We start from the raw sequence: 18,058 nt of genomic DNA on the forward strand, positions 1-18,058 counted from the left end.
ATCCCTGAGCCTGTGTCCGAGAGGCAGACCCACACGACTGGCACGGGTCCTGGCGCTGCCGCCTGCTCCGCCCAGGCAGGGCTGCCCCCGGGTCCCTGTGAGTGAGACGCAGACCGTCAGTTCCTCCACCGGCCTGGCCTTGCTTCACGTTTACAGTCCCTTTCCAATCCGACAGACGAAGGGCGGCACGCTGGGCGCTTACTGCAAGTGGCGCAGTCAGCGGCCCCGTGCTATTCTTGGCGGCCACTTGACTTGCGGAGTGAGGCCCGGCTGGCCGCCTGACCTCGCATGCTGGTTTCCCAACCCAAAGCCAGGACACGCACACCTGGCCCATCTGCCCGTGGGACTCGGAGAAATGTAGGGTTTGTGCTCGGCGTTAATCACGCACGGGCTGCCTGAGAGGGAGGGCGCTGGGCCGGCGTTTATATCGAACTAGACTTCTCAGTTAGGCCCATCACCACCTCGACATCCAGACCACAGGACTTGCTTATCCAGGACTATCGGCAACAACAAACAGATTTAGGTGAATGTAGTACCATTCCCCCTTTTTATAGAAATGAAACCGGGGCTCAGAGAGGTTAAGTGACTTGCCTGAGACCATGGTCTTAACCAATAAACAATTTGCTGGGTGGAGTCAATTTCTTCCCCTCCTTGGGGCTCAGTTCCTTTGTATATTTAAGGAGGAAATCAAACAAGATAACCTTCAGCCCTAAAACCTGGGCTTCTTTAATTCCCGCCCGGGCCAGCTTTGCCCCCCTGAACACAGCTCACAGCCAACACACGTGGTGAGGAAGGGGCCCGGGTGCACTGCGTGGCTGGGCCAGCCGGACCCCCCCTCCCCCGCCCACCAGGAGAAAGCACGAGGTGCATGCTGTGCTGCTGGCGGGCCGGTGTGGGGGCCGCACGCAGGAAGCACGGCACGTCGGTACGTGCTTCTGGACAATGACACTGGCCCCACCATCTGTGACGCTGGCCACCACACAGCAGTCCGAGCACCACTTGGCTTGGACGTCTCAGAGACGATGTTTATTCGTGTCCAGAACGGCTCAACATGAAAAAGAAGTCCCTGCAGACAAGCGTCAGGGCTCAGCCAGGTCAGCTGCCTGGAGCCGAGTCCAGGCCGGGATTCAGCTCAGAGCAATTGTTGCCACTTGAGAAAGAGAGGCGCTCCCCCCTGGGCCCCGGCAGGAGGGTCTGGGGGAGGAACCCAAGGCTGCACCCTCAAATTACCACATGCAGAACCTTGCAACATGATTGTAAGTTTCATTTACCTCCGCAGGGCAAATCCTGGTTCCCTAAAACTCAGGGAATGAAACCGAAAAGCAAACATCCAAGACTTGAGGATTCTAAATGCTCTGACAATGTCGGCTGCTGATGATTTAAGCTGCTCCATCCGCTCAGACAGCCTTCTGTCAGCTGCAGCCAGTGACTCACAGCCCGGCATGCGGCCCATCCTGCTCCTCACTGGGCACCCCTCGGCCAGCTGGAGAGCCGGGGGATGGCAAGACGAGCAGGGGAGTGAGCCATGCCTGGCTGCTCTCATCTGCAGGGAAAGAAACCTGCAGACAGGGCAGGGGTGTAGGGGGTCCTCTCCCTGCACTAGCCCTGCCCGAGGGTGTCCCTCCCGGGGAGGGGTGTCCGGGCCCTGAAGTGAGTGCTGCCGGGTGAAAATACTGTGTGCGTGCACTCAGGGCAGGGGCACTGGGGCTTGTCTGCTCGGGCCAGGGAAGCCACCTGTGAGCTGGCCATGCCTGTGCCAGGCACCAGCCCGCGCCCTGTGCATACCTGCCCTGAGCCGTGGCATCAGCCGTTTTAGCTCGGGCCACGTGGCACCTGTTCCAGCTGGTAAGCGGCGGACAGCCTTGTCCCTGGGTCTGTGTCCAGTTTGTGCTCATCATCACCCACTGAGCCACGGACAGCTGTTCCGGCTGCAAGCTAGTGCCTCCCGGGGCTGGTGAGAACCAGAGGCCACTGCCAGGAGGTCCCGGCCAGCCCGGGGCCTGGCTCTGACGCTGGCCCGGCTGTGGCCCTGGTGTGCTGGGCTGGCTCCGTGCCCTTGAAGCTTCTGTAAAAGCCCGCCCCCACCCCCTCGTCATCTCGTGCTGGGGTCTGGCTTTTTTTTTTTTTAAATCTTCCACCGCCCTAACTGGTTTGGCTCAGCGGATAGAGCATCAGCCTGCGAACTGAAGCGTCCTGGGCTCGATTCCGGTCAAGGGCACAGGCGGGGTTGCGGGCTCAATCCCCAGTGGGGGGTGTGCAGGAGGCATCATCATTGATGTTTCTATCTCCTCTCCCTTTCTCTTCCTCTCTGAAATCAATAAAAACATTAAAAAAAAACTTCCACCAAGGAGTGAGGATATTTTTTCCATTGATTTTTAGAGAGTGGAAGGGAGGGGCGTGGGGGGGGGGGAGGTGAGAGAGAGAGAGAGAGAGAGAGAGAGAGAGAGAGAGAGAGAGAAACATCAATGTGAGAGACACACATTGATGGATGGCCTCCCACATGCACCCAGATTAGGGGCGGGGATTGAACCTGGAACCCAGATAGGTGCGCTTGACCAAGAATTGAACCCATGACCCTCCCGTGTACAGGCCGACACTAACCACCAAGCAACTCCAGCCAGGGCGGGGGTCTGGGCAGTCATTCTACGGGGGCATTTATCCCACAGGTCCTGCCTCTGGCTGTCCGGCGCCACCAGGGCTGAGAGACAAGGCTGACGTGGTCCCTGCCCTCATGGAGCTGTCTGGGGGGAGGGGCAGATCAGACAAACAAATCAAACCACCAGTCACACACATGACGAGTTGGGACGCAGGCCTCGGTAGCAGCGCTGTGGGCGGGAGAACGGGACCGGAGCTGCTGGAGCGGAGCAGGGCAGGCAACCAGGGAGGCGGCGGGCAAGGGAGTGATCTACACTGACCGCAGGATGAGCAGGGGCGCGTGTGGGGCCGGGGCTGGGGCCGGGGCCGGGGCTGAGGCCGGATGGGGCACCGGAGGAGCAGAGCAAGTGCCCAGGGACTGGAGAGTGCGGCGAGAGGGGGCAGGGGAGGCAGGGGGACGCACATGTGACCCGTAGGCCACGGTGAGGACTCCCAGGTGGACGGCCCGGCCTCGTCAAGGCTGGCACAGCCTCGGAGGGTTGGCAAGCACTTCTGCTTCTGCATCCGGCCACAAGGAGATGGGGGGGGGGGCAGTGCAGGAGGGACGTGCGCGGGGAGCTGGGCACCACCACTGCAGCGTGCTGCCGGCCCTCCCCCACGGAGGCCCTTTCCTTGCAGCTGGCGGTCCAGGGCTGACAACAATGTGGAGCATCTCCGGCCAGGGCTGGGGCATGGACGGGGTTCTATTTATAAGCAGAGGGCTGAACAATGGCGCAGTGGGTCCCACCTCCTGTGGGACTGGAAAACCTCAAGCCAGACCCCGGAAGAGAGAGCAGAGGAAGGAGGGGATTAGACAGCCGAGGGCGGGCAGCCAGCCGCTTCCTCCAGACCCGATCCCCTCCCCGGAAAGCTGGCAGGCCCATCTGTGCGTGGGGCGCGCCCACCCCACGTCGCTACACAGCCAGCCTCTGCCCCTCCCTCCTGGGGCTGCGGTTTAGACAGACGATGACCACGTACAAGGCTGGAGCCAGCAGGATGGGGGCAAAAGATACACAATGGGCGGAACGTTCGCTGTGGTCCACGTCCAAGGTCGGCTCACTTCCACGGGCAGACAGGACGGCTGTGGTGAGGGCTCAGCAGGTCCGTGCCAGTGGCCGGTGTTTCTTCTAAGACGAATGACGACCCTGGGGAAGCGGGGGCCAGCCTGGCTGAGGGCAGGGGTGTGGCACCGCCCCAGCTCCCTCTGGCTCCACCACTACCTGGCTCGAGACTCAGCCAACCGCTCCTCTCTCAGCCTCCCGTTCTCACGGGGAGGCGTGGTTATGGCATCTCGCTCGTAGGCTGAATGTGAAAATGTCCGAGAAGCACTTAGGATGGACAGTATCTGGCACAAAGGATGACCCGATCAACCACCACTATTATCAACCACGCGGGTTCGGGGTGCGACCACAGATGACTGAGGTCAGCCCCCAGATATGCAGATTCCCAACTGAGGATCAAAAACACGGCTGACCCCCGTACACGGTCGGAACTGCGCGGGCCACTGGATCGCACGGGTGTGAGCGGACCCGCGCAGTTCACACCGGCGCTGCCCAAGGGTGGACGGGACACGGCCGGCGGGAAGTACGCGGTGCTTCTGCCCAGCGACCCCAGCGACGAGCCGTTCCCAGAATGCGTCCCGAGGAACCGGGTGCCAGCAGGAGGGTCCAAGGTCAGAGCGACTGGAAACGGCAGCGACTTCCCTTCATTGACTTAAGAAGCGCACGTGAATATGAGACTCTAAGGAGTCTTCAATGAAGAGCTATTAACTTTTGTTCTGTCCGTTATTTCCCCAACTTATGTGACCAGGGAGCCCATTAGTTCTGGCTCAGAATAAACTCCCGTAGGAAACACTGAAGACAGCGGGGTTAGGGCTAAAACCGCCTCAGGCCAACTGCTCTGTCCACGCATGAGCGAGGAAGGAACCACCGGGCGAGGACAGGAGGGAGCGCAGCGCCCCTGCTCTCCGCGCGGCAGGAACGAGGGGTGTAAGACCCAGCAGATGCTGACAGCACCAGGCAGGTGTCCGTGGGGAACTGTGGACCGGAGCCCACAAGCTGACGAAACTTGGGGGGGGGGGGGGAGGAAAGAGGGGAGAGAAAGGACTGGGAGCCAGGCTGGCGGACCCAGGGTCACTCCTCCCCCACAGTCCTGCCCCAAAGGACAGAGGCTGACCAGGGCGGGGCACTGCCCAGGAGGCCTGCAGAGCTGTCTGAAGGCAGCAGGGGACAGCCACCTGGGCCGTCACCTGTTCTTGAGCAGGTGCTCGAAGAGCAGCTGAAGGGAAGCTGTGTCCCACTTAGATTCAGGAAGGTCCTTCCCTGGTTAGTGGCAAAACCAATATGTCCCTGGGCGTCCGACTCTCAGATGTGGGGGACGGAGTCACAGGGACTGTGGCCAAGGCCTCACAGCGCGGCCCCGGACCATCCGCAAAACTGGTCACACAGATTCGAGGGCCCACCCAGCGCCGCTGAATCAGAACCCCAGACGTGAGCGCTCCTGCGTCAGCGCTTCGGCCGGGGCTGAGCCCTCACCACCGGGCTCCGTGCTGGACAAGATCCACCAGGTGCAAGATGCCCCCCAAGGGCTGTTTACCCCGGATGCAGGGCAAGGTCCTGTAAGGTGAGAACCCACGCACGTGGAGCCAGATGCTCACCTTGCCCATCCTCACTCTCACCCTGCGGGGCCGTGTTCCAGTCACCGCGAGGGAAAAGCCCTCACAGGAGGAGGCCCAGGGCCTGGTTCTGGTCTCAGAGCTACAGAGGTAGGGTCCGTGGCAGCTGCACGCCCTTTCCGGAGAGCCTGACCTGAAACGCCTCTGGAGGCTGCCAGGCGAGAAAGCAGAACTGAAGGCGGGCGGCGGGCGGGCGGGCAGGACGGGGCCAGGGGACCGCCCTCAGGTGCATCAGCAGGAAGGGGACGTGACCACGCCCAGGTGTCATGGGGCTCTTCCTGTGCCTGGGACACCCGACTCCTGGCCTGTCACTGCTGCCATCGGAGGCACTGGTTATGAACACGTTTACATCGAGAAAAGCCAAGCAAACCACCAGCTCATTAAACCACCCCCTTCCTTCCTGCCTTTCCCAAGTTACTCAAGGGACACAGCGAAGCCAACTGTGACTGCGGCCCTGAGGGCTGGGGTGGGGCAGCCTCCTGAGCAGCTGTGGTCCCTTCTCCTCACTGGGGCCCAGCCCCCACTCACCCCCGCGGGGAAGGCTCCCGCCCCACTGGCTTCTCCCAGGGCAGGCTGGAGCCACGGCGCATTCCCAGCCCACACCCGGAAGCTTGGGTTTCAGGGGCTGCCCGCTGGCTGCGCTCTGAGATGACCTCTGCCACCTACCAGTGTAACCGACCCCAAAAAAGGAGCGGAGAGGGCCCCCACGCCAGCACCGCATTCCCCGCCGACGGAGCGTGCCGGGCGTTATCGGCGCGCACAGCTGATACGCCGGTGGAGCACTGCCACATGCCGCCTCGATGGAGGATTAAGCAGAGAATTTGAGGTCAAGGGTTTAGGCCGAACCAGCTTCTATTTATAAAAAAGCGCCTCCGGGGGACAGATGGCAGGAGCCTGGCTGGGTCTGCGTGTTGGTCGACAGGATGACACACGCACCCTTTCAAGCGAGGCCCATCATGAGCTGCCCATCAAAATCCAAGTCCCTCTGTCTGAGGACGGCTCCTGTGTGGACTAGGGAGCTCCACGTGCAGGGACAGCCCGGGCCTGGCTGTGCGCGACCGGGCACTGCCCCTGCTCCGCGGCTGCGGGGCCTCGTGAGAACGGGGCGGGGGGGGGGGGGGAACCACACTCATGGTGCGTCCCTGGGGCCGTGGGCGCACCACACTCCTCTGCGGTGGGAGCAGCCTGCACTCGGCGCCCGGTGCCATCGTGGGGTCAGACCCTGTGGGGCCAGGGCTGCGACCTCGGCACAGCAGAGCGGGACCAGCAGCTAGGCTGCGGCTCACGGGTCTGGTGAGCCCCTCCTTCCCCAACGTGCAGTGTCAGTAAAACATTTCAGCGTTTTAGTTTCCCAGCGCGTGAGATGAACAACTGTCCTTTCCAACGTTCCCTGCTGACGAGCGCAGCTGAAGCGCGGCCATGTTCTGGGCGGACAGATAACGGGACCCCACCCCACTGGGCTGTGAGGGGCCCTGGTCAGCCGCTGCAACATCGCCGCCTGAGAAAGGAGACCGCGCAGACCTGAGACCGCCCAGCACTGCGGACACTGAAGGTTGGACCTCTGGACCGGCCTCGCCAACACTCTGCTGGGACAGGAAGCAGCACGTCTCCTCGACCCCGGGCCCGCGCAGGGTCACCGCGCCGTGGTTAACAGTGGGCCAGTGTGTACCGATGTCACCGTCACTTACGGAGATAAGGGCTGTCTTCTCGTCACCCGCCTGCCTTCCTCCGGAGCAGACGTCAGCTGTGGGGCACACGCGCCGAGGGCCAAGGAGAGGAGCAGGGCCCGCTCCGCGGACAGCCCGCGGCGTCAGGCCGCTGGTGTTCCAGGCTTGCCTCCGGCTACCTAACCTCTGAGGGGCTACGACCTCTCCCGAAACGCCGGGACGCCTGCGCGAGTGAGTTTCTTCCCCGCACCCGTCAAAAAGCTGGCACCGAGGGTCCCGACACCCACCAGCAAAAAGGACACAGAGAGGATACGAGTTACTGCCTCGGCAGGTGACGAGTGACCGTCAGTCTCTTCCCTGTGCGGAGCCCTGGGTCTGAGCAGACGGGGAGACTGGCCGACACCGTGCTTGTCGTTGAAGACGTCCTGCTGGCCGAGGGGAGGCGCACCGGTGCCTCAGAGCCACAGCAACGAGGAGACCTGTCCTCGGCTGTGACCTGAAAAACCCACTTACAGCCCAGCGGGCGTGGCTCAGTGGGTGAGCGTCAACTTATGATCCAGGAGGTCACGGCACATGCCCAGGTTGTGGGCTGGATCCCCAGTGGGGGGCGGGCAGGAGGCAGCCGATCAATGATTCTCTCATCATTGATGTTTCTATCTTTCCCTCTCCCTTCCTCTTTGAAATCAATAAAAATAGATTTTAAAAAATGAAAACAGAAAACCCCCACTTACATTTTGTATGCAAACAAACGGAACAGTTTAATAACAGGGGCAGAGGGGGACAAGCCACATGAAATATCAACCAAGCGCGTCCGCCGAGTTCTGTTTCTGTCTGTCTGGGCGCGCCAACGAGAACGTCCGCTTTAAGGGCTGCTTCCGGCTGCTCAGTGACGAGGAGCTGAGGACGCCGATGGTCACGGAACCGAAAGGAGCATGATGCCCACTCAGCTTCTCCAGCCACCAAAGCCCTGGACAGACCTGCAACGAAGCGCCGGGGAGGCAGGTCAGCTTCCGCACGCGACGGCCTGGCGCCAAGTCCGGGCCCGAGTTTTCACTGTCTTCCAGTCCTCAGAAGCAGAGTGACCACAAAACCAGGCGAATGGGCCTGGGACCCAGTCCTGCCTCCCAGGCTCTGCTGACCGGAAGCCCCTCCCCTCTTGCACACGGCCCTGGACAAGGCGCGACCTGGCACCCCCTGCCACATCCCTGCCACGAAGGGCCAATTCACAAAAGCCCAAACCTGCCGCAGAGCCCCATGCTTCCAGGACGAGCTTTTACACAGGAAGCGTGTACACACAGAGCAAACATTAGTGGTCCAGTGTTTCCCCAGGCCACACACTCTTCCATCCTATTTAATGATTCAAAACTGGAGACACTTACGAGTTCGATGATCCAAAGCTGAATCCTGGAAAAGAGGGAAAGGGTGGAGTTAAAACACACACACACTTGAAGACAAAGGTGGACCCTCGGCCAGACCCCCTCACTTCATCCCCACGGAGCGCCTCCTGCAGGCCGGGCAGGGAGGCGGCTGCCTCGTTTCCCTAGGGCTCCTCCCTCCTCCCCGCCGGGGTGGGCAGAGGGTCTCTGGCCGGCCCCCTCACGGAGCCCCACCGTGACACACAGGCCCGTCTGGTTAGGAAAGCGTGCTTTCTCATGTTCCCACCCACTTGCTTCCCCTCCGTGCGGCCGGAGAAGCAGGCCCGGGGTTCGGGCCTGGCTCTGCTGCTCGCTGCGGGCAAATGGCCCCGGAGTTTTGTGTCTTCGTCTGCACAACAGCAACGGCGCCGGCGTCTGAGCCGCACAGCGAGCTGCACTGACAGAGCAGAGCATGGCGCTCCACTCCTGCAGCAGCAGGCGCTCCCGGAACGAAAGGCGTTTCGGGAGGTCTCTACAGCTTATTTTGTTTGCTGGCTTGGATTTTTGAACCAATATCTAGGGAGATGATTATTATCTTGCGTTCTCAAATCTTGAGAAATACTTGGTAAAAAATGGCACAATGTTACAAGTCTACCTTTAACCTAGAAAACACGTTCTCAAAACCAAAACCCCCACATCCTGCCCTTCAAGCACTTGCAGCTTTTACAACGCGGTGCCGAAAGCTGGGCACACCACGCATCTCTTTGGCGAGGGGTGTCTGCTGTCGGCCTACCTCCTGTGCCTGATCCGAAGCCGGAGAAGCCCCCGCTCTGGGTCCCGAAGCCGGAAGTCTGCTGGGACAGCGACCCGAAGGTGGGCGCGTTCTGACCAGCGAGGGTGCCAAAGGACGTGGTGCTGCTGCTGCTGCCGAACCTGGGCCAGGGAGGAACCGACAATTAGCGCCGGCTGCTGAGCCTCAGGCAGCCTCGTGGTCTCAGGCTGCACGACACACGAATCGAGGGCGCGTGCCTGGTTTGCACCAGCAGCCAGAGCCCCGAGCAACCACCTCCGCTTTGGGGAACAGTGACAGCCCACGCGACGCGATCCGGCTTGTCCAGGTGGCCCGTGCCTGTCTGGACACTGCGGGGCACTGGAAATGGAGCAGTACTACATTTTTTGCTCTTTCTGTCTTCAGTAATTCCTCAGTTTTATTCCACCATTTCAGCATTTCTCATTTATCGACACCCCCCTGCCCTTTATTTGCCTACTCCCTGGACCTTGACCTTGACCCTGTCTACTTCTCACGCCGAGGTGAGGTGTCATCTACACGCACGAGCAGCGTGGCCCTGTCCTCGCTGCCCACTCCTGCCGCGGAGAGGGCCTCTCTCAAACCGCAGCGGGGGCTCCTCCGATGTCTGTGGGCCAGAGACGAGGGCCCGCACAAAGGGGACGGCAATGGCTCCTCGGGGTGTCACCCTGGAAACCTCCAGCCGGCCCCCGTCAGCCCTGCTCCACACAGTGGCTCGGCCTGAGCTTGTGGGGTCCCTGGGTCCCCTCCCTGGGCGCTTACCCGAATCCTCCTGCGCTGGCAGCCGCAGTACCCTCTCCGAACACTTTGCCTCCCGTCGAGCCCAGAGGGCTTGTAAAGGCTGGGGCTGAACCGAATGCTGGCACCCCTCCAAACCCAGGGGATCCCCCAAAAGTAGGAGGGCTGCCAAACACTGGAGCAGCACCGAAGCCACCTGAGCAAAACAGAGGCAAACAAACAGAACAGGAGACAGGAGGAGACAGGAAGAAGACAATGAGCAGTGAGGAACCAAATCAGAAGAGGGAGACAAAGGGAAAACACGTTAGAATCCAAACACAAAGAACCCCAGCAAAGGGCAACACCCCTTCTAGCAGCAAAACACCCATTAAACCCAAAGCAAACCCAGCCACCAAGCCACCTCCCTCCGGCTCGAGCAGAGGTCTGGGGTCCACTCGGGACAGCTCCCCGGAATTCTAAGAACCCCGCAGACCCCATATTTGTCGTGAGCTCCCGGCCCCTCCCAGAGGTAAGCTGGGTCTGTCAGCTCCAAGTCTTGTCAAATCAGATCGCCACCCGGAACCAACGTGGTGCATTTCCGGTCCCTTCCTGCCTGGCTGCACTGTGAGAGACTCATGGCGAAGCCATTCTCCACAACTCCAATGCCTGCCCGCGGTCGGAGATGACAGACAGGTCATTGCTCAGCTCCGCAGGCGAGGCACAGCCTCAGATGCTCGAGTCGCTCTCGGGGAGAATGAATGGGCGACAGCCGAGTTGAGCGGCTCGGCGCTGGCGCTCAGCCAGGCCTTTTTATTTATTTACAGCTAATGGCTCTCCCGTCTCTCATCACTGTCTCTCTCTCTGTGTGTCCAGAAGAAATTTTTAAATGCTTCCTCTCTGCGGTCAGGGACTCCTCCATAAAGCAGCTCCCGCATTTTCCCGGGAGGAGGGCTGCTGCACGACTGGTCACACGGCCGGCCGGCCCAGCAGAGCGAGCGTCCGCGCAGGGCTCCCTGCGCAGGTCCGGGCCGCTGCTCGGAACGCAGGCTGGCGGCGGCCACGCACAGAAGAGGGTCAGGCGGGCCCGGAGCCGCTGGACTGGCCGAGATGCCCAGCAGGAGGGAAGAGGACTGTCCTTTCTGCCTGAGCAGGGTCCCCAAACCCCGAGACACGGTTGAAATCCTTCCTGGCTATCCAGAGACCCTCGGTGAGAGTCTGTGGAATGAAATGAACAAAACAGTACAAGAAATGTGCCCTGAGGGGGAATACTTCCCAGAATGAGTACTGGCCTGGAGCCACACGCTGAAGGGAATGATGGTGACCGAGGCTCAAGCAAGGCGCGACGAGCCTGCGGGGAGCGGGGCCTCTTCCCGCCTCTTTCAGAAAGGGAAGCCCGCAGCGCATCTGCCGAGAGGGCCAGCCTGGCCTCACCCCCCCGCCAGCCCCTGCCCCCTGGACCGGGAGGACCGGCCAGCGGCAGGTCTGGTTCGCTGTTCTTTCCGACCCGTTATTCGCGGGTGGGCCATTTGCAGTGGCTGCACCACTGAGAAGAGACTTTTTGCTAAGGCTCAGGTTTGGATTAACATCCTGAATTTTAAAACCTTGAGTGAAATTCCAGGCTATGCTAATGGGCACTGCTGGGCTACAAATATAACGGACTGGAAAAGAAAAAGCGCTAAAACCCTGCCGCTGAATTATTCACACTGACCACAGATCCAGTTACTCTCTTCCTAGACACCCGGCTGGGGCTGGGGCTAGTGCCTTGCACTCCACGTTGTGCCGGCTTCTGGGTGGAAGGGAGTGAAAAATGAGAAGTCACAATGATACAGAAAGTGAACTGGAGGGGGAGAGGAGGAGATGGACACACACACCAACACAAGCGCACACAACTCCCCACGCCCGGGTCACGGCGGGGAGACAGGAAGGGAACAGTCATTCTGGTCTTATTTCTGAAGACTGACTCGCGGGGTTTGATTTTATTAGTTGCCTTATTTTCACCATTTTCTTCCCCTGAAGAAACAGAAATGTGCTAATCATCAATGACACTGAACTATCTGGTTTACTGAGGGCCCTTCACGTGCCAGCTGCTGTAGACCAGTCCGCTTTAATCCACCCCAAACCTGGAATCCCTACTTCCCAGGTGAGCAAACTGAGGCTGTGAAAATGTCCCGTGTCTGAGTCCAGCCGGCAGGTAAATGGTGCAGCTGGGACTAGAACAAGGCTGAGTGACTCAAAGACCACCTAGCATCTAACCAGTACACGAGCCCCCCTCGCCCGCCGCCACTATCCCAGCAACTCTGGCAGGGGAGCAGCGGGGTGAACCCCATGGACCCGGGCAGCCTGGTCATTTCAGCCTGTCCCTCCTCCTGTCCTCCCCCCCTCCCCTCAAGTATCTCCAGCAGCATACTTCCTAAAGCAATCGTTCTGAGGGAGGATGGGCACTTTTGGAATTTTTCAGAGATGCCTCCAAGCCAGCATCGAGTCCCTCTTAGAGAGGAAGGCTGGCTCCTTGGCAGAAAGCAGCCTGCCGATGCCGGAGGCACCGCTCCTACAGAAGCAGCTCCCTGAAACGGACGTGAGCTCCCGAAGTCCCGAAGCAGGAGAGCAGGCTCCCCTCCTGGCCACTCGCTCATTCAGCTCAGGCATTTGCCAGGTGGCTTTCTCTGTTCCAGTCCTCGAACTAGGTGGTTTCATGGGGCAAAAAATCAAGTAGAAAAAATATTCTGAAAGGGAGGTACATTTTCTTTAAGATTGAAAAATTAAAAGCATCAGATTCTCCAATCAACAACCTGATCCCAGGATAAGGGACAATATATAAGAAAACACACCAGTCAAAGAAAACATTATCAGGTTCCTTAAAAACAGTCTTGACAATTAATGAACTAAAATCGCGTAGTCAAGTAGTGTTTGCCTGGTTAATGAGGAACGAGTTTGTAGCCCTTTCATTTTAAAATCATTCACTGCCGGGAAGGTTGGGGCAAAAGAGAGTGGCAATGCCCGTTTCTCGTCCATTTCAAATTCTAGGAAAAGAGCACCCAAAACTGGCGGCCAGAGACAAACCTGCCGGCCACAGGCCTGAGGGAAGGTGCGCAGTGCATTTGGGAACCACAGCAACTGTGCTCCAAGTGGTGGGTTCCAGATGCTAATGGGGCGGTCCTGCGTCAGAGCCACCTACACACCTGGTCCCCAGGTGGGATCCAGAGCCACCTACATATCTGGTCCCCAGGTGGGATCCTGAGCCACCTATACATCTGGTCCCCAGGTGGGATCCTGAGCCACCTACACATCTGGTCCCCAGGTGGGATCCTGAGCCACCTACGCATCTGGTCCCCAGGTGGGATCCAGAGCCACCTACACACCTGGTCCCCAGGTGGGATCCAGAGCCACCTACATATCTGGTCCCCAGGTGGGATCCTGAGCCACCTACACATCTGGTCCCCAGGTGGGATCCTGAGCCACCTACACATCTGGTCCCCAGGTGGGATCCTGAGCCACCTACACATCTGGTCCCCAGGTGGGATCCTGAGCCACCTACGCATCTGGTCCCCAGGTGGGATCCTGAGCCACCTACACATCTGGTCCCCAGGTGGGATCCTGAGCCTCCTACACATCTGGTCCCCAGGTGGGATCCTGAGCCACCTACACATCTGGTCCCCAGGTGGGATCCTGAGCCACCTACACATCTGGTCCCCAGGTGGGATCCTGAGCCACCTACACATCTGGTCCCCAGGTGGGATCCTGAGCCTCCTACACATCTGGTCCCCAGGTGGGATCCTGAGCCACCTACACATCTGGTCCCCAGGTGGGATCCTGAGCCACCTACACATCTGGTCCCCAGGTGGGATCCTGAGTCACTTACACATCTGGTCCCCAGGTGGGACCTTCCCCTGGCACTAGCAGAATTTCAGTCTCGCACACATCCGAGCGAGGGAGTGTCCTGCCGCTCACCCCTGGGAGCCTGCTTGAAGGAACCGCTTTCTCAGTAAACATCCCTCCTCTGCTTTGTGCCTTAAAACAAGTCCTTTCACACAATTGTCCATGCAACAGGGGCAGGAAGGCAGACCCATGCAGATTCCAGAGACAGAAATAGGACAGAGGAGGCAGCTGACAGAAATGAAGTATGTTTTTGTGTTTAAATATACAATGTTCTTTAAAAATTTTAATTCTAAATGCAACCCATGATTATAAAAAGTTACCATTCAGAAATGTATACCGTAAAAGTAATGCTGGGGTAAGAAGTAGTGCTAGTAATGTTCTTTATTCTCGATTACATGGGTATTTCCAATTGTGAAAATTAATTTATGCAATGTGAATATTTGATGTTATATGTGTACATGTACTGTACAAGTATATCTAATGTATTTGTTTGTTATACTCAATTAAAAACAAAAAACAAGTGACTTGGGAAAGAAGGCAAAATGATACAGACAGAAGTTAAATAGTCTGTTCGGCCTGCGACAGGCAATGGGCTACGAGCAAATGCGTGACTCGGGACACTTTCATGTTTACATTTTAGTGATCGCTTTCTTCTATGTTCCCTTACTCTGGTCATCCTGCACTTGATACATGTTTACGTTTTCTTCCCTAGGAAGACTCTAAGTTCTCTTAAGGGTTACATAGATGCATTCTGTGCTTTTTAACATTTCTCAGGAGACATAGGACAGTGTGAGGAACACAGTGGATGCTCAGTAAAAATAAAAATAAAGCGGAGTCACTTCATCCATGCTCCCATCCTCCTCCCTCGGGAACCACTCTAGAGAGCGCTCCCTCCTTCCTGCATCCATGCACCTGAGCGCAGGCGACTCCCCCTCAGCGGGCAGGGCCGCAGTACCTGTCTTATTCGGAGAGGAGAACCCGAAGCCTTGGGACGCCACGCTTCCTCCTCCAGCGCTGAAGGTGCCAGCAGGTTTCTGCTCTCCAAACGACGAGCTGGCAAAGCCACCGAACGTCTTGGCCCCACTGTTTCCGAACAGGCTAGAGGTATCTGACGAAATGGAAGACACGTCGAGGGAGGTCAGAGGGGGGAGAATGTCCTCAATTACTTCTCAACAGAGATGGCAGGAACCTCAGCTGGGTGTTTTGGGAGAAGGGAGGAGTGACCGGGAGTCGATGGTTCAGGGGGCTGAGCTGAAGAGCCATGGGCGCCTTCTCCGATTTGCATGGGTCTTGAAGGCCGGATTTAATTACATGGGTGTCCGGGCTCAGGACTTCCCGACGCAGTTCTCCGGCACCGAAACTCAGCTGCGCTCCCGCAGGTCCTGGCCCGCCTGCCCACGGGGACCAACAGCGCAGCCTCACGCCAGAACGCCACCTGAGCAAATCCAAGCCGAGCACATGGCTCCAGCGCAGCTTTTACAGTCACGTCTGCTCAGAGAACGGCAGACAAACAAAACCCCCGGGGCTCCGACCTCTGATCCGACGGAGCCAGGGATGTTCTGAGGCCGGAAAAGAGGCCAGCAGACTTCCAGCCGGACTTCCTCTTTTTCAGAGTTCAGCTAAGCTCCAGATGCATATCTAGTGGGTCACTCCTTCACACACACATCGAGTCTGCTTCAACACGAAAGGAAACTAACTACTAAAACCATGACGGCTGAGAAGTATTTGTTTGATTCCCCACCATGTATAGACGGGTGTTTTATTAAAATGAGTTTGTAGCCCTAGCCGGTTTGGCTCAGTGAATAGAGCAGTGGTCAGCAAACTCATTAGTCAACAGAGCCAAATATCAACAGTACAACGACTGAAATTTCTTTTGAGAGCCAAATTTTTTAAACTTAAACTATACAGGTAGGTACATTGTTATTAACTTAATTAGGGTATGTGGTATTTTGTGGAAGAGCCACACTCAAGGGCCAAAGAGCCGCATGTGGCTTGCGAGCTGCAGTTTGCCGACCACTGGAATTGACCTGCAGACCAAAGGGTCCTGGGTTCTATTCCAGTCAAGGGCATGTACCTTGGTTATAGGCTCCTCCCCTGCCTGGGCCCTGGTTGGAACTCGTGCAGGAGGCAACCAATCGATGTGTTTCTCTCAATCAATAGGAAAAATATCCTCAGGTGAGGATTAACCCTTTGCACTCGCTTGCTTTTTTCTCGATTCCTTTATTCTAATGCTAACCGTGTCGAGTCACACTCGACATCTGAGTGCAAAAGGTTAAAAAAAAAATCTATATATATATAAAAGCCAAGTGACTGGAATGGCGCAACGACTGGTCACTATGATTGATGCACACTGTGGTGGCCAACCAGCTGGATGGGGTCGATCGGCACCCCCCAACCTCCTGCACACCCCCCTGCCACTGGCCCACCTCCTGTGTTCCCTCCCTCCTGCCAGCCAGGCCCCAATTGGCCCCTAGGGAACGGGATGGCCAGACCCCACCAGTGCACAAATTCGTGCACCGGGCCTCTAGTAAAAAATAAAATGAGTTTGTACCCACAGAAGGCGAGACGCTATCCTGAAATGGGGTCGATGCCCAAAGGCAGAGGCATAAATAGGCTGCAATGACAAGCTCTGAGTGGGTAAAGGAGAGCCGAGTCTATGCCCCCACGTGAGAAGTACAAACAGCTGCATGACGCAGGCTTCCCTGGCAGGTGCTCAGTGAAGGCGATGGAAGGGAGGGGGGGAGAGGGGTCACTCACACTCAAAGTCAGCTGCCTGAAGAGGCGGTCCACCACTAACCTGTCAATCTAAGGCCCCCATCTCGCTCTGCTGTTGATCCCACCGTATGAGATGCGACTGTTAATGCTTCAACTGTAAGGAAGTGAGCAGCCTTCCCTCAGGGACATGGCCACCTCCAATTTCCAGGCACCAATAACAGAGCCTCAGACCACATGGTCACTGGCTCTCTGAAACTGCTGGGACCGTTTGAGAGCTGGGCCCTGACAGTGGGAGTGGCTGACCCTCGCGTGGGGTATATCCCTGCGGAAGTCCCCTCGAACAGTCTGACCCTTCCCGCGATGAGCTAACGGGAGGTCACCTTTGACTCCTTCGATGGCAGTCCATTTGACACTGGAGACGAAAACGGGCGTCGCAGTCTTTCCTCTAACTTGGCGTTCAAGAACAGGGGACTGCCATTTTCCGCCTTTGTGCTAACGATGCAAAATTTCAAACAGCAAACAAATACACATGCAAGATTAGGGGCTAGATCTCCTCTTAGAGAAACTCAAAATACAGAGGTGAAATGACTTCACTGGGACAATGTTGGGAGACTTAAACTCCCAAGAGGCCAGAGAGCATTCAGGCGTGTTTGGGCTTCTTTATCCCTCTATCTCCTTAAGAATCCTTTGTCTTTAAGTTTTCATAGCACATTATAATGGAACAAGCACGCGTTCTGCATTCAGATCTGGCTTAGAGTACCTCAGAGCTATGATGCTGGGCAAGGACTGAATTTTCCTGAGCCCCCGTCCCGCACACAGAAAACGGGGACAGCAGCTGTGAGCACGCAGAGCTGCGGCGAGGAGTTAATGAGGCGGTGTGCGCAGGGCACCTTGTCCGGTAGTGCGAGGTCCTCCGGAAATACCACTTCCCGTCTCTAACTCTCCTCCTGCCGCACCAATCATGGCCAATACAACAAGACAGAGCAGGTCAGCCGCGGGACACGAAACCCTGCCCATTTTGCGAAGATAACGAGAACGCGACCGTGCACGGTGTAGCAGCTGTCATTTGCTGTCTCAAAGGGAGCCCAGCGTAGGGGACGTTTCGGGAGTTATTTAAGCTGCTCTGAAACCAAGTGGCAGAACCCACGTCTGCTGCCGTTTCTGTGGTCTGCGTGTCTCTCCGCTGTCTCCTATGGCTCCCAAATCAGTCTCTAGTTCTTGAAAAAGTGGTCGAGCCTCTCTCTTGGTTGCAGGGACAGCGTTTCACTCTGATTCCTGAGTAAGCTGGCCAGTAAGAAGAAAACTGGTCTCCGTGGAGCCACTGGACGACCAGCTGGAGGGGAGAGGCAGGCGCGGGGAAGGCAGTGCAGGTGAAACGGGCGTCTGCTGAGCCGCGCCCCCGCTGCGGGCACCCCGATCCTCACTGGTCTTTGATTTGGCAAAAATGCTAGCATCCCCTAACCTCACCATGTAAATATCATCGCAGAGACCAGGTCCCGTCCACTCTGCAGGGCTCCAGGCACTCACGAGGACAACCCACACTGAGAGGAGAAACGGACTGAAGCAGCACCCGCCCAGGACACTTTTCAGGACATTTTCTTAAGAGACCGTT

General features: G+C 57.8%; 1 protein-coding gene across 4 annotated transcripts in view; it reads right to left on the minus strand.

The window, feature by feature from the left end:
• Window positions 1-774: 774 nt before the first annotated feature.
• The window catches only part of NUP214 (nucleoporin 214), an 89,950-nt gene continuing 72,666 nt past the window's right edge, over window positions 775-18,058 (minus strand). For all 4 annotated transcript variants that reach the window (XM_079790337.1, XM_079790336.1, XM_079790335.1 and 1 more), the window contains exons 32-38: window positions 14,687-14,839; window positions 9,901-10,072; window positions 9,124-9,263; window positions 8,355-8,379; window positions 4,179-7,952; window positions 2,602-4,126; window positions 775-2,308 (exon numbers count right to left, since the gene is read on the minus strand). In XM_079790337.1, the coding sequence (XP_079646463.1) occupies window positions 7,919-7,952; window positions 8,355-8,379; window positions 9,124-9,263; window positions 9,901-10,072; window positions 14,687-14,839 (524 nt within the window). In that variant the 3' untranslated portion in view covers window positions 775-2,308; window positions 2,602-4,126; window positions 4,179-7,918. The remainder of the gene's footprint in view (window positions 2,309-2,601; window positions 4,127-4,178; window positions 7,953-8,354; window positions 8,380-9,123; window positions 9,264-9,900; window positions 10,073-14,686; window positions 14,840-18,058) is intronic.

Source organism: Cnephaeus nilssonii, assembly GCF_951640355.1.
Source record: "Cnephaeus nilssonii genome assembly, chromosome: 14".
Classification (NCBI taxonomy): domain Eukaryota; kingdom Metazoa; phylum Chordata; class Mammalia; order Chiroptera; family Vespertilionidae; genus Cnephaeus; species Cnephaeus nilssonii.